Source organism: Venturia canescens, chromosome 1, assembly GCF_019457755.1.
Source record: "Venturia canescens isolate UGA chromosome 1, ASM1945775v1, whole genome shotgun sequence".
Classification (NCBI taxonomy): domain Eukaryota; kingdom Metazoa; phylum Arthropoda; class Insecta; order Hymenoptera; family Ichneumonidae; genus Venturia; species Venturia canescens.
This window is the reverse complement of record NC_057421.1, coordinates 15714119-15740784: the sequence shown is the minus strand read 5'-3', so window position 1 is coordinate 15740784 and position 26666 is coordinate 15714119. Positions and strand designations below refer to the sequence as shown.

The 26666-nt window shown below is 36.7% G+C and overlaps 2 protein-coding genes across 2 annotated transcripts in view; both read right to left on the bottom strand.

Moving 5' to 3' along the window:
* RYa-R (RYamide receptor) overlaps positions 1-3013 on the bottom strand; it is a 46450-nt gene extending 43437 nt beyond the window's left edge. The window contains exon 1 of the mRNA XM_043411333.1: positions 2291-3013. Coding sequence (XP_043267268.1) covers positions 2291-2312 — 22 coding nt within the window. The 5' untranslated portion in view covers positions 2313-3013. The remainder of the gene's footprint in view (positions 1-2290) is intronic.
* Positions 3014-16175: 13162 nt separating this feature from the next.
* Positions 16176-26410, bottom strand: LOC122411656 (protein spaetzle-like). Its single transcript, XM_043420634.1, has 6 exons — positions 25516-26410; positions 18252-18771; positions 17866-18059; positions 17668-17730; positions 17459-17562; positions 16176-17307 (listed from the first exon to the last, which is right to left on the bottom strand). The coding sequence occupies exons 1-6, from the start codon at positions 25576-25578 to the stop codon at positions 17073-17075; spliced, it is 1179 nt and encodes a 392-aa protein (XP_043276569.1). The 5' UTR covers positions 25579-26410; the 3' UTR covers positions 16176-17072.
* Positions 26411-26666: the final 256 nt, after the last annotated feature.

The window sequence follows — 26666 nt, the reverse complement described above, 5'->3', positions numbered from 1 at the left end:
GATTACGGCTGGTGTTGCGATACTAAATATTTACCAAATTTTGTGGCAACAGAGATTTGGAGTTTGTGCGGCTGCATAGAATTTTGAAAAAGTTTCAAAATGTTCGAACACTGGTGAGGATCGCTTCTGAAGAAAAAAAAGGTTTACCGGCCAATAAAAACAAACTTTTCTGATCCCTTGCTACATGCAAAAAACACTATTAAATGAACCCGAATAAAATTGTTTATTATCAGATTGTTATTTTAAAAAGATCACCAAAATGTCTCATGATTTGAACTAAATTTTGTTTGAAAACTTTTTTTCCTCCTACTATAAATGAAGATTCTGAATAAAGACATCGCCAAATGCCGGAATGAATTCTCATTTTTTGGGCGGAACTCAAGTATTGGAGCAACCCTGATTACTCAGGTACGGTCACGGTAATTCCGTTAAAAACTTAAGCGCGTTATGGGCAAACTAACCACAATCGTAAATCACGTTCGAAGTGAAAACTTTTAGACGTGTCTCGTCTAATCCGTGTAATTAGATTGCAAAAACACAAATTTGTACAAATCGCTTTTTGTTAATCGCCCCCTTCTTTTTTAATTTTAATAGCACTGGCTATTAAAATCCTCTTTAATGTCATTATAAAATTATCCATTTAGTTGAGTTTTGAATCTTCCATTTGCTCGTCTTTTGTCAAGGAATATTTTCTCTTTTATATATTTCTCATACAAGCTCAGAATTAATAAAAGGGACGGTGTTGAAGGGCGAAGGCTCAACACAATATTGAAAAAGGTTGAGCTCCCAATTACTGAGTTATCGATTTTATATTTACGAGAAAAGGTAAACAGCCTCGCTTAAAGAAATATGATTTCGCAGTATAGTCATATCACTAACCAGTCACGGAATGGAGTCTTGAAGACTGTACAGCTGAAAATGAAAGACTGAGCATTTCTTAAGTTATTTTGGCCTGCTATTTGAAAATTGCAAAATTATTATTCAACTTCACGCCTCATGTAAAAGTTACAGCCTCCATTGTTTCTTATCATTAATTACAACTTCAGTTCTTTATTAACAAAAAATATTATAATGACGTAAAAGCTCTGATCGTTTTAGAGCACAGCTGAACATTTTTTACTATGCCCAATGAAACGAGGTACAAATATGGCATGAATTCGACTTTCGGTCACTGGTGGTGACAATACCGTACAGTTGATCCTGAAAAGCGAAAAATTTTATTCACTCAGAAGAGTCTGCATGCGATCGAGGCATCGGAAAAAGGAACGGTCTCCTTATCTATCATAAACGGTCGTTTCACCAGCATGATGAAGTTTTGATTAGCTATTGTCGCTGTCAAGAGTATATAAAAAAAAGCCGAGATCAGCAAGTGTATTCTTTTGAGACAGCACCGGAGGAAGAAATGATAGTTTTAAAAGCCAGAGGAAAGTACAGGCAAACAGAACGACGAAACCATTCTACGAACTGAACAAAAAGGTAATAAAAATAATAGAAAGAAAAACGGTCAAAGAAAATAATAACAGAAGAAGTTTGAGTGATTGAAATAAAGAACGAGTAAAAATTTCGCATTCACAATGATTTCAAATCTAGAGTCGCGGCAACGACTCGGAGACAAGTACATTTATGTTATGACGAGTTGCTGCCAGAGATTCTTTACCGGAGCGATACCGTTTCCAATTGTTTTCGAAAATTTTCAAAATTTGTTTCATTAATAATAATTAATTAACTATAGCATTTCGGAGAATATTATAAGTTTACATATTTTTTATTTATTTTTTTATTCTTACTACAAACAAGAAATTTGGTGATTTAATCATTTTTTGTTGTTGGATAAATAAATCATGACGAACAAATGAAATTTTTCGATTCAATCAAACTTTTATCGATTCCACCACATTTTTGTCGTCATGAGAAATGAGTACAGCTCGAATTTGGGTAAACAAATTCAGTGCTCGAATCTACGAACTTTTCATTTGAATTAACAATTTTCACTTCGTTGGCCACGAATTTTTGGACGAGTGAAAATCAGGCTGGATTGATATTTTTTCTGAGTGCAAACCAATCTGCTGTAAAAAAAATAGTCTGAGAATCTTGCCAACGGGTTATAGCAACATACATGAAAATTATGAGGCTTTCGCACTCATTAATAATATGTGTACTGCATAGTATTTCCAGTGGATCATAAGTTTGCACTTCAATGTTTTTCATCCCCTCCTCCATTTCATTACATTTGAGGTTCTCGAAAATTGTTTATATACAAACATTTAAAATATTTTGAAATAAAACATACCTTTGCTGAGCCCCAAGTGCATTATCTAGGAGGAATTCTCGAAGCTGGCAAAAGAGATCCCACTCCATTTCGCATATTTGAAAAAAAATGTCTGATCGCTCGAGAATATTTATTTAGATTTTTATTATTCTACATGTTTGTTCGCTCATTCGAACCACCAATATTAGCATATTTATAAAATTGCTCCTGTTTTCCCGCAGAAAATATAACTTGAACATGAAATGCACGAATTTTAAGCACTCCACACAATACGTATCCATGTACATTCGCAAAACTCTGTCATGAATGCACTATCACTTTGTTAAGGGAAGTCAAACGGATTAGGGATTAACACATCGTGCTTTGATGAGATTCCGAACAACTGTTATCACATCGGTGGTGTCGATGTAGCCGTAGTTTTCTCGGAGTTTGTAATAATTTCAAACAAAGAGTGGATACAAAATTGTCATAAAAACGGAAATTCGCACTACTCCAATCCAATTTGAATGTGAACTAATAATTTCAAGAAATACAACTAATGAAGAGCTTCGTTGCATAACTTTCAGCAGTAGAAAAATAAAAAAAAAAATTTTAATAAAAAATTATTCGTAACTAAAATATGAAACGTCGTCGGAATCGGACTCGTTTCGCGTATCAAAAAGTCCAGCCTATCATCACTTCCACTAAAAGCATCTGTGCCGTGGGCCACCAGGATCGGAAGCTTCGCAAGTTCGAAGCCGCGTCCTTTCTCCGGAAGCAGCGCGAAACCGACTGATCAGAGTGCCGCGCGCTTCGCCTTTGAAACAACAGTGCGGTGTGCTCGTCGAGGCGGCCACGAAATGCTGGGGGTTTTCTGTACTAGGCATGCAGACGTTTCGAATGGCTCCGTTCACATTTGTGCTGTGCACGCCTCTCGGTCCATGATGCGAAATACTGGAACGTACATGTAGCGCTTCAAATATATATGAAAACGTAATATTGATAAAAATTCGAGGATTCGATAAAAAAAATCTGAATACGGCAATGAATAATAAATAAATGTCCTGTCCTGTAAATAAATTTTAAGGCCCGAGGATACTTTATTCGTGAGAAAAAAATTAAAACGGATTCCCCAAATTAACACACGGTCTCTTACGGGTTTCAGTGCTTTTCCGGTCTTTGTATATGAAATTTGCAAGCATTGACAAACAGTTCTCGCAAAAAACTTCCATAGGTGATAGAAAAATATTTGAATAATATGTTTACACCTTCGTAAAATCCATTCAATACTTATAAAGTTTGTAATTAATGATTTTTTTCACGAAAAATGGTGATTATTGGGAAGTTAACCCATATGTTACTTCATGATGGCAACGTTGCAACCACCCACTTTTTTCAACCGCAGACTACGTTTCCTGATCGAGGCAACTCGCACTAGGGACTTCCAATAAAATATGAAGGACGGGTGAGAGAATATTGATGTAATTAATAAAAACTTGTTTTTTTTTTTCGACATTTCTGCCATGTTTTAATAATGTCAAACGTCACTGATTATGACATGAAAGCGCATGAAAAATTCGGTCAATAAGAGCTGTATAAAAAGCACAATTGTTATTAATGAATAATTATTTTTTTGACTAACTCAGTACCAGATGAACTTCCTCAAGAAGCAATCCATTTGGATAATAAAAATTTATAAATTACCCAAGTTCTTCGGCAGTGATCTTGACCATCCTATTTCACTGAAGACACATAAATCTAAAGAGTGAAAATTGCCGCTGCTGATTAAGTGCGATTTGACTAGGAGCACGGAGCAGGACGTGGGCTGCTCGTGTGGCAAAGAAAGTGAGACGAGTTTGGTTTGCGAATTAAACACAAGCGCACACGTATTGGCAGCGTCGGAGGATGGTGTTCAATGCCAGGAGGGTTGGGCACTATTAATTCTTCGATCATTGACGCTATCTATAATAACTCGACGTTTTTAGATCAGACGTAATTTCGTAAGTCAGAATCGTCTACGATGGGAGTGCCACTGAGTAATTATCTCCTTTGTTTATCGAACGTGGTAACTTTTCCGAGACCGAAAGATTCGATGTTCTTACATGGGCAGTCGATATTCCGGCTGCTTGGGAAACACCAAGGCCAAAATTCAACGAGCAAGAAATAAGACAGCAAGCATCGAATCGAATTGGAGGTCTACATACGATTATTTTCGACAGTGTTTATTACGGGAAAAAATACTTAAGCTTTCCCGTAGTTCGATAAAGTGAGGATACATTCAGGAGGGTTTCTATTGCCCCAAGTAGTAAACAACCCTTAACTGTGTGACGTCAAGAAAATGGACGGTTAAGCTCCCGGCGATTGCTAAGATGAAAGTAGTCCTCGCTCGGTTGTGTGACAAGAAAAGAGACGATAAATAGGGAATCGCTGAGGAGGAACGTTCAAGAAAATGGGATGCAGGCAAATTCGTATCACCAGTTCTTTCACCCAGAGAAAGTTGCCACTCGAAGTGGTCCGGAAAAACCGAGAATACTACTTAAAACTCAATTCTTACGAGGATCCCGATACACTTTGGGATCCTGCTGCAAAATAAAGTTGAATAAAGTTCGTAAAAAACTATTGAACTTCCACAAATAAGAATCTTTCCTTTCCTTCGCGATCTACACTTTTTCGTTTTATTCGTAATTTTCGTAAGCCTCCATTCTTCATGGTTTTCTTACAGTAATAATATGAAATATGACGGGCATTCCAGAAAAATTCGGCAACGTTCAGCTTTAAAAAGCCCATCGATCTGGCAGAAGGTCACGACGTTACAAGAAACCTTGGAGGGACATCTTTATATTTTCTGTTTCATTGCAATTCGTATCCTCGGACACTGAGATGAGCATTATGGAAGAGATTACGTATATCGACCACCAGCTGGCAATCCGCTTGGAATTCCATCGACGCGTTTATTTTCGAACGCGCGACGAATGATGAGATAGACTTGAACTTCATTCACAAACTCACCGGCAAACCAATGTCTCGAACTTATATCGGGTCTGGAATAATACTAAAGTGTGCTCGTTCCGTAAGGCGCGTACTAAAAAAATCAACCTAATAATAAACACAGATTTTCTGTGATGGAGCACTTTAAAGACAAATAAATAAAATATTTTGCTTGATGATGCTATATTTAATTTTTGCTGAGCCCGCATTCTGTGATGGGTTTAGCATGCCTCTTGTTAAGTATAAGAAAAGCTCGCTGATAAATGAAGTAGTTCATATCAGACGTACTGGAATTCTACGAAAAGATGATTTTTAAATGTTTTAAGTGTTTTTTGATTTTGCGCAAAAATTTCACTGTTTTTTATCTGGCTAGGGTGATCGAAACTCTGAAAATCTGCCTTCCGCTCAGTAATTGACGTGCGAGCCAGTGCATGATATTGCATGGTTACCCATCAAAGTACTTGTCTCGCCCGAGGCTGTTTGAGAGACCGCTGGAGCCATGCAACGACTCCACACTTTGTGCCCCTTTTTATATAAAAATTCGTTGCCTATTTACTTTCCAAACCGACATGAATCTAATTTTTTATTTATTTGAAGCTAATCTTTATTATTCGGAGTGCTAAACAAAATTCAGTGACTCCCCTGCCTCACCCTGGCGATGGTTATTCGTACACTCGGATTCATAAGATTCAGTCCAATTAATGAATGAAGATACACGTGCAATCTACTATTGATCGTAGTCCTAAAGATTTTCTGAACGAAGGAGCTTTCAAAAGGAAATTCAGCGTGGCAAACGCCAGCGGAATCCGAAAATTACAATTATTAAGTCAAATTGCAGATGATTGCCCACGTATCATGAGTCGCCCTTCCTTCAACACATTATGGTTGAAAATAACTTGCTCGAAACATTCGCGTGAGCCGGGTCAAGGCCAAAGCATGTTTAGCGTCTCTTAACCCTATCTGCTTAATTATCTTACTCTAAATCTGGCCACGTGAATAGTTAATTTTAGAAAAACTGATTTGAGCATACGAACCTATCAAGTTATTACATTTTGGGGGTCGTTTTGAATGGAGAGATGAAAGCTTGATGCTGGGGCTGGATTTAGCATCAATTGTGCTTAACTGACACCTTCGATAGACGCGAGCAATGTACTTGTCCGAGTTGCAATCCTTGATATCGATCTTCATTGGATATTATACGTAAAGTTTTTTTTTCTTGGCTCTTATCTCGGTCTCCGACTCTCAGAAAATGAAGGAAAAGTGTCACCGATATTTTCATATGACGAATTTACATGGTAGAATTATGGAAATCCGGTATTATGTCTGCTTGCGTGCGGATGGTATTATAGTTTTGAATACATCAGCAAGGAGGAAGCTTCACGCCGGGTATTTCTTATAATCTGTAACTGTCTGCAGCCACAATAGATTTTTCTACTGTTACTGAGCACCCTCACTAAGTCGTACATTCCTGCGTACTTCATCATTCTGTCAACGGGACAATTAATAATGGTGAGACTCGGTTTATCAGACGAAAAATTCGTTTCTCACCTGTAATTTGTCTTCCTTTGGGGTGAGGATTGTTTTTCGTAAGGCTTTATTTAGACGTTCGTGGCCCAAAAGAGATTGAGGATTCGGACTAGCTGAAGATTTAAGTGTGAAATGACAAAAATTCGTTGTTTGATTGAAACGTAGCGTCGAGAATGGACAGAGATTTGCGTGTGGCAAGTTTTTTTTTGAAAGTTAAATTTACTGGGAATTCAAGAATTCTCGTATATTCAACGGTCCGTAAATCTCCTCAACCGTCTCAAGGTGCTGGAACATCGAACTCGAGCAAATCCTCCATGAATTTTATTTATAACCCTCGTTGTTTGGTGGTTCATTCTTTTTAGAAGAGTGAAAAACGCTCATGTGGCTGGAGAATTATGTGGCATTTTCAATCTACCCTGCGCTCGTCCAAAAAAATAGTATTTATTTCGATGAATGAAGCTTTTTCTGAGTAATTTAATATTTCATGCCCGCGAGGTCTCGCGCACCATTAAGAGCTCCGGATTTTTTCATCTCATAACGACATCGACGTTGGTGCCATTTCCCGGAAGTTCTGAGCGTGAAACGAGCAAAGCATCGTTACCCTTTGATTTCGCAACTTTTTAGATTATCCTGAGGAAAATAACATTTTAAGGGGTCTTGAACGTCATACGTTGCTTTGTAGTTGAGCGTTGAGCCACGCATCACTGGTGTCAACAATCCTTATTATTCGTTCAGAAATGGTGAAGAGGAAGCTCCATCGTTATCAAGGAAAAAATGGAAGTCGATAATAATGCATGAATTTTTTATTTCATGGATAATGATGCTGGAACGAAGGTATTTGATAAAAAAATGGAATTTTTTGAATACCATTACATTTGACCAAATATTATGGTCCTAATTTGTACTGAATGCTGACGTAATTTTTTACATTTTCGATCAGTCATTGCCCAGTGAATCTATGGGTTGCCTTAGTTCGAATGAGTGTGGTGAAAGTCTGGGGCTCCGATCCCTTTTTTTATAAATATTCATTGGGGTCATAGAGTATTATCGACAACCATGTGTCGATGAAGAGATGGTAATGGAATGCCTCTTTTCAATTCGCCCTTTTGCCTCGTGAGGCAGAGTTTTCATTCTGTAAGAGGAAGAAAAAAATAAAAATTCCGAAGGGTGATTTTGACCTTTTTTTTCCTGTGATGGAATAAAAATGCTGAAGAGGGCCTGGAACATGGGTGAAAATGTAACGACTGTGTGAAAAATTCCCTCCCTTCGGACTGACTAAATCTGCTTCACGAGGCAAAAGACCGAGCTGGAGCCAACCACTGCGTTTCGCTATTCAATTTTCCGGCCTCAACGACAATAAACGAGACTCTCTGTTCTTTCGCTCATTTACACCAGTCATATCGAATCAATTTACACTTCATCAATTTTAATTCGCTTTTCATTCACTCGAATCACTTTTTTGTACACACTGTTTGAAAAATAACAAACAGCTTGTTCATATTGTTCACCGAATCGTGCGATAATGAAAAGAGCGTTTGTTACTTGTTCGAGGCGATTTTGCGGACGATTAAACCGCTCAAACTTTAAAACCTGTTGCTCATTTACAAAAAAACCATGGCCCATATAAACTGTCGACGAACACCCTGGTTTTCTGACATCTTGTGTACATTAATGTACTGCAAGTTCCTTGTTCTTGTGCACGTCATCTCTGGAGCTGTTACAAACCTTGAGTCTGCACCCTCGCTATATCATGCGTGTCGTGCATGTGTTCCAAAACTTAGATCCTTCTAGGCATCACGTTCCGTGCAGGAAATTTATCACAAATAAACACAAGGCATGAGCGAATTGTCTTATCTTAACTACGTGCCATGTTTCGAACTTTCGAAAACGCCGGAGCACCGTTGGTAGGGATTATTTCTGGCAGTTGGTTTACGAGTAGCAAATATCGTTACTTTAAATAATGAAAAAATATATCCTATACACGCCCCGATAGATTTGATGTTGTTCGAGTGATACATTTTTGGAGACTTTTTTTCCAATCAGCAATTCTAATTAAGAACACTCTCGATAAAGCTTCCATTTACTCTTCATTGAAAACATGAAAAAAAATGCACGCGACCAGATTTTTCTATGATGAACGAAACAAACAGGAAATGAAATAAAAAAAAAACTTTAGTACGCGTCTCTAACAATACGAATTAATGAAGAGCAGGAATGAAAAAGGAAAGGGAACAAAAAATTCGATGTTTGCAGTTTGCAGTTTTTACACGTTTGTTCGATGCTCTGACAAAAACTGAAGTATCAGTCCAGCGATCATTGGAACGCTGGTTTCATCGATTTGAGAAATAAAAACGTGACCGCATGACAAAGTTGCGAAGGAATACCCAGGTCGGTAACATTCACATGTGCCAGATTCACTTTTTTTATTTTATTGATGAAAAAATGACATCAGGATTTTTTGTGTTTTTATTTAATTTGTGTTTTTAGCTCCGATTCTGTTCTTTTATTTCACGAATTCTTTGTTTTGACGTCAACACCTCAATAATCATTGAGCCGAACGCTGGAGGTATAAAATTCTCGTTGTTTTCATTGGCAACAGTGTAAGAAAATTCGAAAGAAAAATTGTTCCCTTACCAGCAGATTCTTGGTGGAAGTTTCGATAAATAATTGAATAAACTCTTTTGCAATTCCGCTCTTGGCTGTATATTTGACGTGGTTTACAAATGATGCAAAGGTAAAACGTCAGATCCACTGAGTAAAGCAGTATCACAAGTGAGGTTAATGGAGAAACTCGAGCACAAAGGTTTTTTAAGCCCATCGCAATTCCTTCAATGAGACTACGATTTATGGGTTTTGCGTTGGTGAGACATTTCTTGATGCTAATAATATACGCGAAGAATGAATTCTTGATGGGTGATATATTGATCTTAATTTTTTTAATTATTGAAAACGAAATTCTAATAGATTTTTCAAGCACAGTCAAGTGTCGATTCATTGAATAGTTGTTTAATGATAGTCGGATTTGTAACATTTTTTTAAAACCAACATCAAGGTAAATTATGAACCCACGATTTTCTTACGAGTGTCCATATAAATCAACAAATCGAGAAGCTCATTCTTAAAACATTAATTTTGGCTTAAGCCAAATAATATCAGCTTGAGAAAAATGGTGATAGCTTAATGAAACTTTTTAAATACATTTTTGAATAGATTTTCTATAGCCCTCCAATTTTTAATCCATTTCATTCAGCTATTTTTTAGTAAATAATTTTCAAACTTGGAATATTTAACACTGACGCATAGGAAATAACTCCACAAGCCCCATTTTTCCATATTCACAAATAAATAAAAAATGGTGATAGCTTAGAAAAAAAGTACTATTCCACCGTTTGAACTCAAATTGTTTAAAATTAGAGATCGTTGTATTTTGCTATTTTTTTATGTTTCACACAAATTCCACCCAAAAATGACGTATTTTTGAGGGTCAATTCCGTATAGATAAATCAAACAGGGTTTACATAACCTCGATAACTTAGATAAAAATAATCAAATTCTTATTTACATAATCTCACTCTACGTGAAGCTGATGTTCCTCCTTAAACTGAGTTAAAAAAAATGGAATTTCGATTGTCATTGACATTGTGCATCGAAATCTATTAAGCTTAATTTAAGTCAACTTAAACCTACTGGTCAATGAGAAATGGAAGACTTTAAACTTTTCTTTAGCTGCGGTTTCAATATCTTCACTTCTGTGTTGCTCAAATCATGCACAGCATCAATAAAATCGAGTGATAAAGTATCTCGTTTCCAGTTTGTCTAACTGAAACGGCAGGTTTTCCACTTTGCAGAGTCGTGATACTTTTCGGGATTCTAATATAAATTTCTTTGCAAGACTCAACGAGGCACACATAATTTTGCACAAGAGTGTATCTGTTGGTGCTCTTTGTTTTATCGGTTTGAGAGGGTTGAGCCTGCGTTTTGTCGTTGCGTTGCCACGATATGAAACGAGGGTGGAATGAGGTCTCGTCAGTTTATACCAACGTCTCATGACTTACACGCGGTATATGAAATTACTATAGGAAAACTTTTGAGCTCAACTTTCTGTACCTTGAGTATTTACTTGTGAAGCGGGTCGTATAAACTTGGCGGCTAAACTTGACTTACATGCCGTGTACACGTAAAGCTGATGCGAAATTATATGAGAGCGACTCGTAAACAGCACGAAATAACGGTGCATGTGAAGAGATGGCGTGATTACGTCTATCAGTTATCCTGATGGATGTTTCGCATTCGTTCGGTTGTTTTAATTAGCACATATAAACATGTGAACGATGATTCGTTTAATGGGAAATTTTGAATTGCGTTTTCATGACTAACACGGTATTCGTCGATAATAGATGTTGTTTGTTAATGTACAAGCTAGACAGTATACAATAAAATGACTTGCTTGCTTTCATTCGCCGAAAAATAAGTTGAAAAAATTTATTTACAATACGAATTAATAACTCTGACATTAATTTAGAGTGATACTTATCCTTAATTAGGAAGTAAAAATCGGCCGAATTTAGACACCCATTAAATACGATCCTACAGGGAGAATCTACCTTAATTTGACGTGAACAAATTCGAATTGAAGTCATACCATTGTGGGTACAAAAAAAAGTCAAATATTTCTATGCGCTGTCATACTTGAATGAACAATAACTCAGATACAAAAATCAATGCTTGCACCGAAACATTTTCGCTCTATCACCAATTTCTCAACAATATCTCGCGCACAGCGTCGATTTATCCGAATTTATTGATCCGATCATCGTGTTGAGATTAATTCATATCTGACTGGCTTATCTCAAAAGCTTGAACGTGTCAGCGAATATCTGTATTTACTTACAGTATCCGCATGCTTCAGGGATATTTGGAATCAGGAACACTCCCATTAATGGAATTAGGTTGTTACGTCTCATACACGAATCTGCTTTCAAGTTGTGCGTGATCTGATACATTGTACCGTATACGGAGACATTTCGTGCTCAGGAAGGCTGTCTTCCATATGATCGGCTAGATTTACATACGAGCAGATGAACTCTGAGATACGACTTACCAGATTTTCGCGGAGGTTACGCTTGAACTAGATGCAATTGACACCTCTTCGTTCATCGTTGGTCTCTTGAATAGGAGAATCTCCATGTTTTAAAAGGCCGTTGAATCGAGGTTCAAAACCGAAATGCTTCTTCTTCTTCTTTTTCTTCTTCTTCTGCAGAATTCATCTAAAATAGATCCGTCCTTGGTCCAGATAAAAAAAAAACAAATTTATCCCACATAAATGCACGGATCTTCCGACCCCAAACGAATCACGCCAACATTGGTTTACGGTTGAAGAAAGATTACGGTGTTGGGGATATGCATAAAGCGATTTGCCCATACGATACCCCAATTCTGTCTCCCTTCACTTATTTATGCTAAGAAAAGTCGTTCTTATGTTTCGTAAACCGTCACATTCAGCTCCGACCCTAAAAGTGTTGATCTAATATATGATCGTGTTGTGAAACAAAGAACGATGGAACACCAAGTTTTACCACAAAATGTGAAGATTTTCCGTAAACAGTTTTCCATCCTCTAGGATGGGAAAATCCTGGATGAGAACATCTTGATTGTTATCACTATTGTTCCATGTATACCTGATTGGAAACGACAAAGACAAATATCGTCCGACCACTCTTGATGTAAATAAATTGTCTTCTCGCTGCGCTAGAATCCGATAAGGCTTTGACTGATATATTTTTTTCTATCTTTGATGATCACGTGATGCGGTGTCCGGAAAAAAAATACGAATCTCCCTTGAAATTTCTTGCTACGAGAAGTTCAAGTTTTCTCCAGAAATATCTGATATTTTAAAATATGTGAGATGATATTTCTTATTTTACTGTACTAAGTTTGTTTTAAGGGAGGTCCTGCTTTAGAAAGTCAAAAAAATCGATTGTTTTCGGGAATGTTTTCAGGATAAAAGTTCAACACCGTAACGAACTTTTCGGTATAGTTTCAAGGATATTTCAAGAGTACAAAAACATTTTTCTAATGTGAGAAATACTAATTTGTACATGATTTATGTGCCAAGTCTGATCGTCAAAGTTTCTCAGCTGCTTTAAATGTGAAAAAATGCGAAATTCTACATTCGTAGTACGTTAGAGTGATATTCTTCTTCTTATTTAGAAGCGTTTTTTTCAAACTCGCTAAAAATAAAGAATTTCGCATTTTTTTCGGGTTTTTATAGGTTCTTATGGAAGACAAATATATGTAAATGGGGAAAATAATTGGAATTTTCGTTGCAGACAATGATTAGGATCTCTACATTGTGCGCAGCTGAGAAATTTCGACAATCAGATTTCGCACATTAACCATGTACAAATTAGTATTTCTCACATTAAAAAAATGTTTTCGTACTCTTGAAATATCCTTGAAACTATACTGAAAAGTTCGCTATGGTGAGTTATTTCCGTCTCCCCAAAAACATTCCCGAAAACAATCGATTATTTTTACTTCCTGAAGCAGGACCCTCTTAATCGATGTTAAGATTAAACTCTGCAGTCTCGAAAATGGACCCACTGAACTGTATACTGTTACGAGTACGTTGACAATTATTCCAACGGCTTGTCCTTTTTTTCGCTTAAACAAATGGCCATCGACTTCAGTGATCAAAAACTTTGAAGCGCGTAGCTTCAATTCATTTTGGTGATCTATTTTCATGAGAACATCTGGAAAAAATGTTGTTACCGAGAAAAAAAAAACTCAAAACTTTTTCAAATATGATCCTGGATTCTCAGGGACATTCAAACTTTGTTGAATTAATGAACTTACCTTGACTAATAAAGAGCATCAAAAAATGTTGTTATTGTATATCTAGAGCTGGCTAAAAAAAGGTTTTAGAGGTCTTTGTTATTGAAGACCATTTCCTGTGGGAGTGGACGTGATGAAGGGCAGAAACATTGAAGGAAATAAGCTAGACTCATGGCCAGCTATGTATCGAACCTCTTCAGTAAACATGGCAGCGAAGAAACCCTCATTTATCTTTGGATTCATCCTCAATTCCCTTGTTTAATTTGGAAACTTGTAATTCGTCGTTAATAGAAGGGTAGCATCCCATTGGCAATAAGTATACACAAATGGTAAAACCTACTCCTCGGTCATTACGATATGTCCCAGAAAGCACCCTCTTCCTGAAGTTTCAACAAGCAAACTTTTCCCTCGAACCCTGAATTGTCTTTTCCCTTTCCAGAAAAATCTTTTAACGAATCTCTGTTCTTTTACACGCCGCAAAAATTATCGTTGATGCAAATTGCAGGCATTTTCCAACTAAATTTATTCCACAGGTTTAGATGAAATCTTTTTCATCGAAAATTTTCTCCCCTTAGAACTTCATTTTTGTTCCCTTCCTTTGCCATTCATAAAAGTAAGATCTCTCCAAACTTGAAAAAAAAGTAAGAATGTTCGCGCAGGGACGAGAGAAGTTGTACGTAATAACCCTCGCGAAAAGATGTAAGTTTCTGTCTCGTTTTTCAATGGCGGGCTTGTGATAAAGCAGCCGAGCCCGTTCCACGCCTGAAAAGCTTTCTTACATACTCCCCTTTTTTACCCCAATATTGATTCGATAAATGGACGTTTTTTCTACTGAATTGATCAACCAGCCTCTGCACCATTTCGGATTATATTATTTTTCATATCTCTGATACGAAGATGGAGATATTCTTCTTGACGTATGATCGATTATCGATAATCCCAAACTAATGATCTCACCGACCGGTCTATTACTTTTCATTGATGGATAATAGGAGAACTATGAAAAAATCGATAATGTATCTAAGAATACTTAACTTAACGATCACAATAACAGAATAAAACATCGAGAGAACTGGAACGTAAAATTTATCACTAAAGTTATCATTATCACAAATTCGACATGCTGTGAGCTCAGTTTCACGAAAACGTTGCTCAAAGTTAAATTTTTCAGTCTCTTTTCTAATATTTAATAAAAACCCAATTTTCTTCAAATTAATAAATTTAATGACTATACTATTGAAAATATATACTTGTGCTGCATCGTTATTACACTGAAAAGTAGAAGTGCAGTAAGATGCCTGTGTTAAAATGCACTTATACTTCAAATGATTCGTATATTAAACCGCGTTATAAACATCACATAGAAATGTAATGAATCCGTCTAAATGAGGTCGTAGTAAACTGGAACTTTCGAGCCTTGAGCAATCCTAGTGTAAATGTGTTTTTCAATCAACTCCCCCGAAACATTATTACGAATTCCCTCGAGACTTTTTTACCGCACATAATGGACTTCGAGTGATGTGCATACAAAAGATGAGCACATCATACGAGCTCATTGGAATCGTCATCGGCAAGATTAATCACCTCGCTCTTCCGATAGTACGCAATGCAAAGTTGGTTCTCATTCTTTCTTCTTTTTTCCTCTTCGATATGTTGGTTGAATTATATAAATATATAAACTCCGTTTTTCTAGTCAGAGCTTTCAAGAGAGAAACTCGAATCCCATGTAAAATGTTGACATTTTCATTAATCACTTTTGGTACGCGTATCGTAAATTGCTGCTTTTTCATTCGTGGAACGAAACACGACATTTAACGTATTCGCTGCTATTTCGTTTCTTTTCTTTGCTATTCAAAAAATGGCACGTGTTTCACTACATTTTCAATTCTTAGAGGCAGTGTTGTGAGAAATTGGTATTTTCTGTGAATAAAAGTTGAATTCCACTTCTTGAATATTTTTTTTTTCATCAATCATTATATAAGCACGTAAGTGTATAGAAATATATTGTAGAAAGTATTCTTCTGTCAGATTGAACGAAGTGTTTATTTTTTTATTGTATAATTTTTGCAAAATTCAAACTACCACAACTCCAACGGCGTTTCCATAAAAAAAAAAACAATTTCCACATGAGTTCTTCATTTCGCTTTTTAAGCTGATTCGATGTATCACGGTTCTCTGATTTCATTTTCCGACCGACAATTGTTGAGATTCACAGTGGTTTAATCATCAAGAAATATCATTCGGCCACTATGCATTTATTCAATATTTTCGGGTCGAAAAACAACGATAATCGTTAAAAAAATATTTTTTATCCTGCTTATGTTTTCCTGAATTGATTCTATGCGGTAAAATATCATCTTAGAAATCAGCTTCGAAGTACAATCGATGACTAGATGAAAAATTCGATCAATGATATCACACAAAATTGAAAATAAAGAGGAAATCATCGGAATAAACGATTGTGATGGAAAAACGAAATTCACAAAAATTGAGAATCCGATCGTAAGTATACCTAATCGTAACTCCGTTTATAGTACGAACAGAAAAGGAAGTTTTAAGAAATAGCGAGACAGAAACATTTCAAATGGGAAAATGTTATTATTCGTTATACAATATTTAGAAATTGAACAGAAATAATCATAATATCACAATACGTTTTAACAACAATGTTGATTAAATAAAACTTCGTTTATGGAGGTTCGGTAAACGAACCAGTCGTTTCACAGCGAATTCATTGACAATGTTTTCATTTTTTGAAAACACAAAGATGAGAGTTTTATACACGATAGAGTTTAAATGCTGTAATGAATGGCTTTCGTGATGTGAAAATTGCATACATCGTGCGGTTCAAAGAATACTTTGAATTTATTTTCAATCGATTAACTTCAGATAAAAAGACATACGTCGGTGTTTCTTGTTCTCCCTTTCACTATGTCACTATAAGAAGAAAAAAAAAATTGGACTTATTTGTCGAAAAATCCCTATTAGCAGAATATAGAGTATAGAATATAGTAGAATATAGAGTTATTACGTCTTAACGAATGCAAAATAACGAAAGTAAAAGTATAGCCGATAGTTATCGTTCGCTGCTTAAGATTTAAACGTTAGCGAGTTCCTTATAATTTTGTGCATAAATTGCATCGTTATTTCATCAAAGACGGTTATAAAAAGTGGACAAAAATGAGTACTTCGTGGGGGTAAACTCGACGATTATCATTGCATGAAAAAACAACATTTCTTTAATTTGTATACTAAATAAAAATTCGGAATCATTTGAAATATTTGAGGCATAAAATCAAATGATGTTATTGGTCGATAAACAAAAAATATTTTGAGGAATTATCGTCGATGAACAGAGAAAGTGAATGTCGGATTATATTGTTTGTCGATTTCAATGGAGTTCTCGACGTGTCTCGTTTTTTCCATGGACTGCACACACTTTCTTCTACACATTTGTGTTTCTTTACTGAATACTTTAATCCGGATAAAAGCTCTGTCGTTTCCTTCGATCCGAAGTGATACCTAATCGTACCATTGGGTCACTTGACAGTACAAGCTGACAGCAGCAACTCGATGGCATACTAATTGGTAATGTTGTTGTTCCGTTAGGTCCTAAACCAACCAAATGTCGGTAAATGTACTTCTGCTTGCAAGACGATTTGTAGCCTGTAGCCATACGGTCAATTACATTGCACGCTGAGTCTGGTGACCTGTTGGAAATGAAAAAGCTTGCTTATAATCTGATGCAGAACGAGAATATCCAAAATACGTTGAAAAAAATCAGACAACGCATTCAGGCAATGAATTTATACGCATTTTTTAAACGATGCAATAACGGAACTGTTTTTTTTTTTAACTTACACACACTTTTCCACTTTCACCGACTGCACATATTGTTCGTTGTTGTATATTATACGCCATTCGTTAGTATCGTCCATACCCGATCTCGGAAGAACTAATTCTTCCTGCAAATAATTTGTGGAAATGAAAATCCGGAGAAATGCTGTGCATTGGCATGTTAGGTTGTTTTTTTTTTTTTAATTTTTCGAATGGACTGGAATAATTTTTACCGTCGATACGCAAAGTCCATTCTCTTCATTCATTGGACCAATCCTTTCGGAGATGGATGGGGGCTGAATGGAAGAAACCGTAATTCAGTGAAAATCGATTGAAAAATATTGTTCATTAGATTTAATCAAACGGTCGATTCGATCGTTAAGTTAGTACGAAGCGACTGAAGGATAATTTAGGAAAAATATTCAACGCACCTCGCTGATAGGTTCGAAATAACGTTCCTTTAGAGCTTCAGCGATTTCGCTATCGGATGGGTAGAAGGGCACATCGACACAAAACGTTGAGCCCTCGCACTTGGGAACCGACACGGTGCTGGGGTTCAAAGATTGCTTTGGCGTGTTGTCGGGAAAAATAATTCGGTCGTTACCACTAGAATGTGCGGTCTGAGCTGTCAAAAAGTTTGGTCGTTCAGTGAAATTCATGCTTTTCTCTTGAAAGCCGGAAAACTTTTCAAGCGAGTAATTTTGAACTCGGAGCAAGCGATTGCAACGAAAGTCTTTTATGTTCGGATTGATTTAGGATCGTTAATTGAAAGAAATTGTTTGACTAAGAAAATAAATTTAGGGTCAGGGCAACTCACTAGGTTTTTTCGGTGAATTAGCGGGGGATCGGGTTTTTTGAACTTTCACGGACAAACTCTCATCGTCTGGCAGGTTGAACGGGTCGTTGGCCAACGTCTCGGCCCATTTTTGCGGAGATAAAAATACGTCGTCCTTCAGTGCTTGGTTGATAAGTTGGGTGATCACATCTTCCGTGTCCTGCGTTCTTGCATTTGTATTTTCATCTTCTGCTCCATTGTCCTCGGCGTATCCAACCCTATCATTCTCATTGTGAGCCTCTCCATCCGAATCTCTGGTCAATTTATCTTGGGATTTGTCATTCACAGGGGGATTGCCATTGTCAAAATTCGCGGGCATCCAAGATTCTCCGTAACGAAAACTTTCGTTGGAAGTTTCGCTCTCTCGGGCGTATTCTTTGGCTACGCTTGTGGCAGGTCCGCTATCAACAAATGACGTTTGCCTGGGAACAGGTTCTTCCGGATTCCCAAATGAAAATAAGTATGGCCATTCATAAGGGAAGCCTGCGATTTGCTGAACAACCTGAAACAAAAATCATTCGCTCGCACTCAAAAATCTCAATAAATTTATTGTGAATATTTAATAATTCGATCGGAAATTATCGTAAATGAGAAATCCTTAACACAGAAAAGTGATAAACGCGAATGGTGACTTTGAATTTAATCGTCGGAATACAGTTTGGTCACTTGGCCTTCGTCATTGTTACAACGCATCAACGGACGCCTATTTATTTCATATTCGTGAGCGAGACTATACAAAGATTGCGTCGCCATTATCAAGAACGGAAATGGAATTGCGGGACGGAAATTTTATCAAGCTGAGAATAGCGCGCCTACCTACGCAATGTTCTACACTCTGTCCTGAAATTTATTCCAAAAATAACCACTAACAGCGATGCGCTTTATTCCTTGACCGAGACTCGGTCAAGTTTTTTAGAAGAGATAGAATAGTCTGATCATTTTCAAATTTGGATATGAGTTTATTATAACGGTCAAGTTAAAAAAAAAAATTATTTAGGATGGCCAACAAAATGGCGGCGTTATTAAGGGTCTTTGGACGTTTATTTTCCGTGAGATTGAAAACAGCTCCAGTATCCACTCTTTTTTGTTGATCTGAAAATGATTTAATAAGTGTCATTCATTTACTGACATGTTAAGGGGAAGGATGTACCTAAAAATTGATGACAAAGTGCATAATTGAACATTTGGGAGTTTTTTTACTTAAAAGTTTGAATTTTTGAGCATTTTTTCGACATATTTGACCCCAAAAAAGTGATTTATTTACACCTGCTACCTTTTGAAATTCAGGTATATCCTTCCGATAATATTACTGAGAGTACTCCCTAAATTTCATCCAGATCGGTCGATAACTTTTTGAGCTACAACACGAGCAGTTTTTGAAAAAGCAGTTCCGAGATAGTCGCGGAAACTATTAATTGTAGTGACTTCTGATTGAGTTTTTTTTGGGCGGTATATTCTACATACTTTAGAAGTATGTAAAAAATCGATTTATTGAAAATTCTAAAGGGATTGCTCGCCTTAACAAGCTGAAGATTCGGATCTTCTTTTTTGTCGTGAACCAAAAAAATTGTATTTTTTGGTTAAAAGGAGTTAAAAGGAACATTACTCCGGATAAAAATAATTCAGTTTTACTCTTTGACCTCTTCTTCCAGACTGACGAAGCTATCTCGATGATTCACTTGGGAGCGATTTAATCTTTATCTTAATTTGAATTCTATTTACGCAACTAAAGAACTTCAGCGCCATTAAAAATATTTTACTGGCAACGAACGCGAGGCATTTTCAGTCTATAAATAACCGATATATTCTTGCAATTCTTTGTGGAAGGTTAGTCAAGTGCGTTTTAATTCTTTACACTCTTTTAAATGAACGAAACGTTTCGATATTTCTACTTGTTTCAAATTTTTTTTCTTCATTTATTTGAAAATTTAATTTAATTCATTTGAGAACTTACTAATTAATGGATTAATAGTGAGATCAAAGGCACTTCTTTTATTTTCTTTAATTTTCAACCGCAGTCAGCAGTATAGGTATACAAATATTTTTCGCACATCAATTGATCGCTGTCAGACTTTTTTTATCGATTGAGATCATCGTTCAACGTCTAATAGCAATCTCTATTTTCACCTTCGCATTTTTGGTGTATTTTTCACTGTTTTTTTTATCATTTAGAGATAAAGATCAAAAGTGTGTCCGAACAAAAGCACGAATTCCCAAGAGCAGTACGATGATCACTTCGATCAGCGTTTGAGGAGATAAAAATCGTGATAATGTTACCCAGCAGCTGATTTTGCGTTGAAGAAAACCAAGAGGGACGAGGGATGGCAAGCTCCTGCGTTGTTAGTGTTTTTTTTATCACACCACACGCTCGTGACTTATCGGCGATCCAAGATTTATAAGCAATACACGTCGTCTCGGAATCTCGAGATTCGCTGCTTTCGTCGTAGATTATACTCGAGTCTCCGGTATAAAATAAATGTTGCCAAGAATTTTTATTTATCTCCATCACATTGATTTATTTATTTTGTTACTGTCAATTTTTTGCTGATAAGAGTCTGCTTGCTCGAGAACATTTTCTGCGAACATAGAAGTATCTAGAATTTGGGCATAGTCCGGATTCCGCTTGAGGGCGTTAAAATAATATGATTGCGTCGATCAACGTGGATTCGAGACACGATATCTTTTCAATCATTGATTGTCATTGACTTCCGCCATTAATTAGTGGTTAATTCGACAAATTTGGTACAGAATTACACCGAATTGAACGAGCGCAATTTATTATCGAAACTGACGAACTGACTGCATCGAACTGACGACCAGTAATAATTGCGTCTTAGAAATATTTCATTAAATATAATCGAAAAAGACGAAATTCCTAACTCATTTTTTTTTTACGAGAAACAGTTGTTAATTAAATTAGTTTTTGTGAGACCACGGTGATAAACTTTTCTGCTGCCGAATGCTGAATTTTTTTACGATTAAGGGGAGTTGTGCTTTAGAAAATAAAAAAATCGATTGTTTTCGGGAATTTTTTCAGGATAAAAGGAAACAACTCACCATAACGAACTTTTCGGTATAGTTTCAAGGATATTTCAAGAGTACAAAAACATTTTTTTGATGTGAGAAATACTAATTTGTACATGGCTTATGTGCAAAGTCTGTCGAAATTTCTCAGCTGTGTACAATGTGGAGATCGTAACGATTGTCTGGAACAAAAATTCAACATTTTTTTCCATTTTCATATATTTTCTTTCCGTATGAACCTATAAAAACCCGAAAAAATTGCGAAATTCTATATTTTTAGCGAGTTTGAAAAAAAACGCTTCTGAAGAAGAAGAATATCACTTCAACCTTCTGTAAATATAGAAGTTCGCAATTTTTCTGGGTTTTTATAGGTTCATATGGAAGGAACATATTTGAAAAAGAAAAAAAATTGGAATTTTTGTTGCAGACAATAATTACGACCTCTACATTGTGCGCAGCTGAGAAATTTCGACAATCGGATTTTGCACATAAACCATGTACAAATTAGTATTTCTCACATTAAAAAAATGTTTTTGTACTCTTGAAATATCCTTGAAACTATACTGAAAAGTTCGCTATGGTGAGTTATTTCCGTCTCCCCAAAACATTCCCGAAAACAATCGATTATTTTTACTTCCTGAAGCAGCACCCCCCCCCCCCCCCCCCCTTAATTGCGTTCGTTAAAGCCATGTGTTGTTAGTGGTCTCTCAACGTCAACGACTGGAAGTGCATACGAGATGAAAATCCAATCCCAGATATCACGATCGAGTCATTTATTCGCTTGACCACTATTCGAGTTTTATTTTCATGAGAATTTCGGAATTTCTCGGAGAGCTGGTGAAATTTGAGCTCGAATTCCAATAGCACGAGAGAAAAAGGGATAACAGCCTGATTGCAACCGGAAAGGGACTATCGAATATGCATTTATTTAAATTGGCGCGTTTTTTTTCTATTTTGAATAAAAAAATAAGTGTTCGCTTCTCCTTTTTGTCTTCATCCCCTGCCTCTGGAAAAACATGATTTTCCACTGAGATTTCTTTTCACACATGCCTCGTAGCCATGTGAATTTTTTTTTCTGAGGCAAAGGGTTGTTGTATTAAGAGTCTCGCAAGTGTCACCTGAGTGTCAAAGCAGCCTGGGGTGTTCAAACAGACATTTTTACCGTTTTCTCAGCCACGTGTCATGTTTTTTTGTGACCACAAACAAACCCACCTCTATCAATTCCAAACTCGATGCTCTTCTCTGCTTGCCAATCTCGATGTTATTTGTTTTTCTTTCTCAACTCCACCCTCGAGCTAGAGAAAAGAATTATGTTTTTTTCACAAAAGATCACGTTGCTATACAGTCTGCTTGTATATCTCAGAACTCAGAGAACATGGTTTGTCGTTTTTTCCTAAGGATATTTATGACGAACCGTGAATGGAGAGACGCAGTTCGAATTATTGCGGATAAAAAGTTGAAATATTGTGAGTGTATTGCTTTTCATACCGCAGTATATTTTTTTCCCGTGCAATCTCCGACCGATCGGAAATCGGTATTGAGCATTGCGTGCCATCAACAGGACCAAATCATTTCGGCAATATTTAGAAAACTCTGCTGCTACCGTTCGATGACAAACGAAAATTTTGCAAAAACTTTCCCGAGTGTCAGAAACATCAAAAATTACCGATGCACTTTGTCTCGCTGGCTTTGATGGGGGTGAAAAAATAATCCGCTGAATACCCTCGAACTTGGTTTCAATGAAGTGAAAACCGTTTCTTCGCATTTTTTGAAAAGCTCCAAAGTACTTTCTTTCTTTTTCATTCTGAATATCTGTTCAAAAAATTTGATAAAATAAAGAAGTTTATTCTTTTGATAATCCGATTGTTCTTTGAATTGGGTATTATTTTTATCGGTTGGCGCTGACAGCGAAGACACTGTCTTTGACTAGTTCAGATACATGTGGAGATATATAGATATAACAGAAAAAGGAACAAACGACGTGAAAAAGTTTGTTTACTTGGAGACAGTTGTTATTCAACGACCGGCAAAAAGTACGTAAAGTTTAAACGTCGTCGGAATATTCAATCAATTCATGTAATCTCGATGGTTTTAGTTCTATTTGCTTCTTCACTCTAAAAAAATTGTATTGAAGTAGAACAGGATCGAGAAGGTGATTTATTGAAGTGTTAAACGTTGCATCTGTGTATTCGAACTAACGAGTGATAGCGATTGATTTATACTTGATTTACATTTGGTCAAGATTTCACCAGGTAATCTAAACAAACTTATCTTTTCTTTATGATTTGCACTTTTATTGGAGCGCAATCTTACTGCATTTGTGTGTGATAAACTCTATTCTCTATTCAATTGATAGCTCGTGTTGTTCTCTATTTTAATTAATCTCGCAATGAACTTCCTCCTCAAACTTATCATGTCGATTAACTCAACTCTACAGTGTTATCTCATCAATCAGTTCTCAAATTCTCAGCTTTGAGCAAGGCACAGTACATCATCGTCTCACACGAGTCTTGTGAAGATTCTCTTCTCGTGTGAGCTTAGTCCTGCTCCAGATCAATCATCATATTAATTTTAAACTTAATCACCACTGTATTCTAATCAAATTTTTATTTCGTTGCAGAAGTCAAAATTTCTTTGAACAAAGAATGATCTCATTAAACTATGAAACTATGAAACCCAAATACTTCGGACTCGAGGCATCTCAGTCGACTTTCCAGTTGACCTTAACATTGGCTATTGTGTATAATTACAATGATGATTCCTCGATTACTTTGTTGGAAATACTAGCTTGTGTCGCTTATTTTACCACTGATCTTATCTGTCATAAAAAACGTTAAATGACACGTGTAAATTTCTATTCGCTCATGCAGTCATAGCCACTGCCAATCCACCAGAATTATGGTTTTTTATGCACTTTCTCCTAATATTCCATTCGCCCTTGCTGGTTTTCTTTTCAAGTAATTGTCCAAATTGTATTTATTCATACCGTGACGTCTTCAAGAATCAATCATTTTCCTGTTCCCTCTTTTTTGTCAGATTTCACTGTAAATTATTCTCTCAGTGCGTCGTTGGACGAAGAGTCAATGGAATGTTTTTTTTTTATTGATTGCACAGTGATGTAATAATCGAGCAAACATGCACGGAGTCAATTTATGAGCATCTCCGGTCTCAACGTTCAGATATAACTATACGAATGGTCGCGTGCTTTACAAGAATGACGTGCTGCTTCTCTTGCTAGATGTAAATAGTGTTAATTTCGTTTACACATAACGCGTCATAATATAGTACTATTTTTCAAGGTTGCCGAGGGAACTTCCCGTTATAGATGCAGAATGACTGACGCAACGATAATACGAAGAACTCGGGAGGTTTTTTTTTTACTGAGATTGAGTTTCGGTCACATTTTCCCTCTGGAAGCTCCATGATCTTGACAAACGCTAGGAGGATTTTTGGCGGTTAAAAATAATGTATTATTATAAAAATATATAAAATCGGCTCAGCAAGATCTACGAGCGTGTCCAACGTTCCATGAGGGAGAGAGGAATAATCTCGCGATTAGGAAAATGAGGGTGCGATGATGAGCGTGAAACTGCTTGAATTTTGACTCTACGGCAAGTTCAACAAGGGCGAATATTTTCCCAGACTCTGGATTGATAAATGGGACCATAGCGCGACCATGCTTTTATACGACTGCGGAATGGAAAGAAAATAAAAAATTCCCGGAAAATACGGATTCGTTTTTTCCGAAGGATGAGGATCGTGCTGAGAAAAATCAGCTGGGAAATTTGTCCGCGAGTACTTAAAAGCCGGAACGTTAAGAAATATAGTACGATTTTTTGAGCGTTATTAAGAATCGATTTTTCATAAGTAGTAATGCTGAAGCGTAAAGGAAGGAGTTCGATATACGCCGAGCTAATCGCAATGTAAAATACTATTTAAAAAATCGAATATTTAAATTTAGCTCCGACGAATTCTAAAGTATACTTCCGTGTTCTCACGACGTGGCGCAGCGAATAATAAATATTCAGAAACGGTCAAATGGAAATATTTTCGAGGTCCACCTCTAGGTCCATGAACTTATTTATAATGCAAATTAGTAGGTGAAGATATCATGGAAGTGGCCGGTTCACATGGCAAGTAGCCTTGGAATAAACAACTTTCCAAAATATCATTCGTGTGCACAAGATCGTACATAACGGTTTATTAGGATCATTCGTCTTACCACGTGAACGAAGAAAACAACGAAGAGTGTCGCCGTCCGGGAATTACGAAACGGTCCAGTCATATTTTCATTCGTTTTCCCCTATTTATCGTCCTCAATATCTCTTCTCTCCTCCTACCTCGAATGAACTTCTGTACGTGCGAATTGTACGTTCTCTTTTCCTGGATCACTCGTCTCGTCTCTGTTTTACCGGTGTCCTTTTCTTCCACTCTCCGTTTACAAGCTATTATTACCGATGCACCTCATAGTTATATTTGTACGCGTGTGTGTTGTACTTGGTGGACTTTTACCGCGCAGAATCTTCAGGAGGGTCCAGTGGTATATCCGCGATCAGTCGTCAGTGAAAGGAAGAGCGAGAAGGTCGATGAAAATGGTGCACGTCGCGCGTTCTTCCGTGTTTTCAGCCTCTTTTATAGTTCGTTTAATCAATTCGTGTTAACACATTCGGCGTCATCAAATCGATCGGTTTAATTATATTTTTAATCGTTGCTATAAATTTCGCATCAAATGGGCCTCAGTTTTCAATTAGCAATTCTTTTAACGATCATCAGCCGTGATTCGTTCATTGGTTATACTAAATGTTCTTTTTAACAATGTTCATTGTTCCACAACGTTAATGAAAAATAAAACGTATATTACACTCATAGAATTCGGATTATGAGTTCCTATTATTTGCTGCTGCTCCGAGCTCTATTTTTATCGATTTATCCTTTTTCAATTGTTTTTTTTTTTTTTTTTTTTCAACTAACACCGCAGAAATTGGCTCTTCGCTTCTCAGAGAGCGTTACGAAACGTTAAAAGGCCGGCTACGTTAACGAACGAACGTACACGACCGAGCTCGCTCCAGCACTGTCCACGCGCTTGTCCACCGACGCACGACACCGATTTCGTGTCGGGAGACCGTAAATATGTTTGCCTCTAGTGTGGCTTTTTCTCGTATCGTATCGAACGAGCAGAAACGTTCACCACAATCATATCCTGATGTATCAAGAGAAAGAGAGAGGGAGAGAGAGAGAAAGAGTGATTCTTCGTCAACGACTACTCGAGCCACGACAAACGCAAGCTCTCTCGTGTCGGTCAGCATGTAAAAATTTTATTTATTATATCAATATTTAGAAGTTGAGTAGATTATATGGAAAGCCAGCTTATCA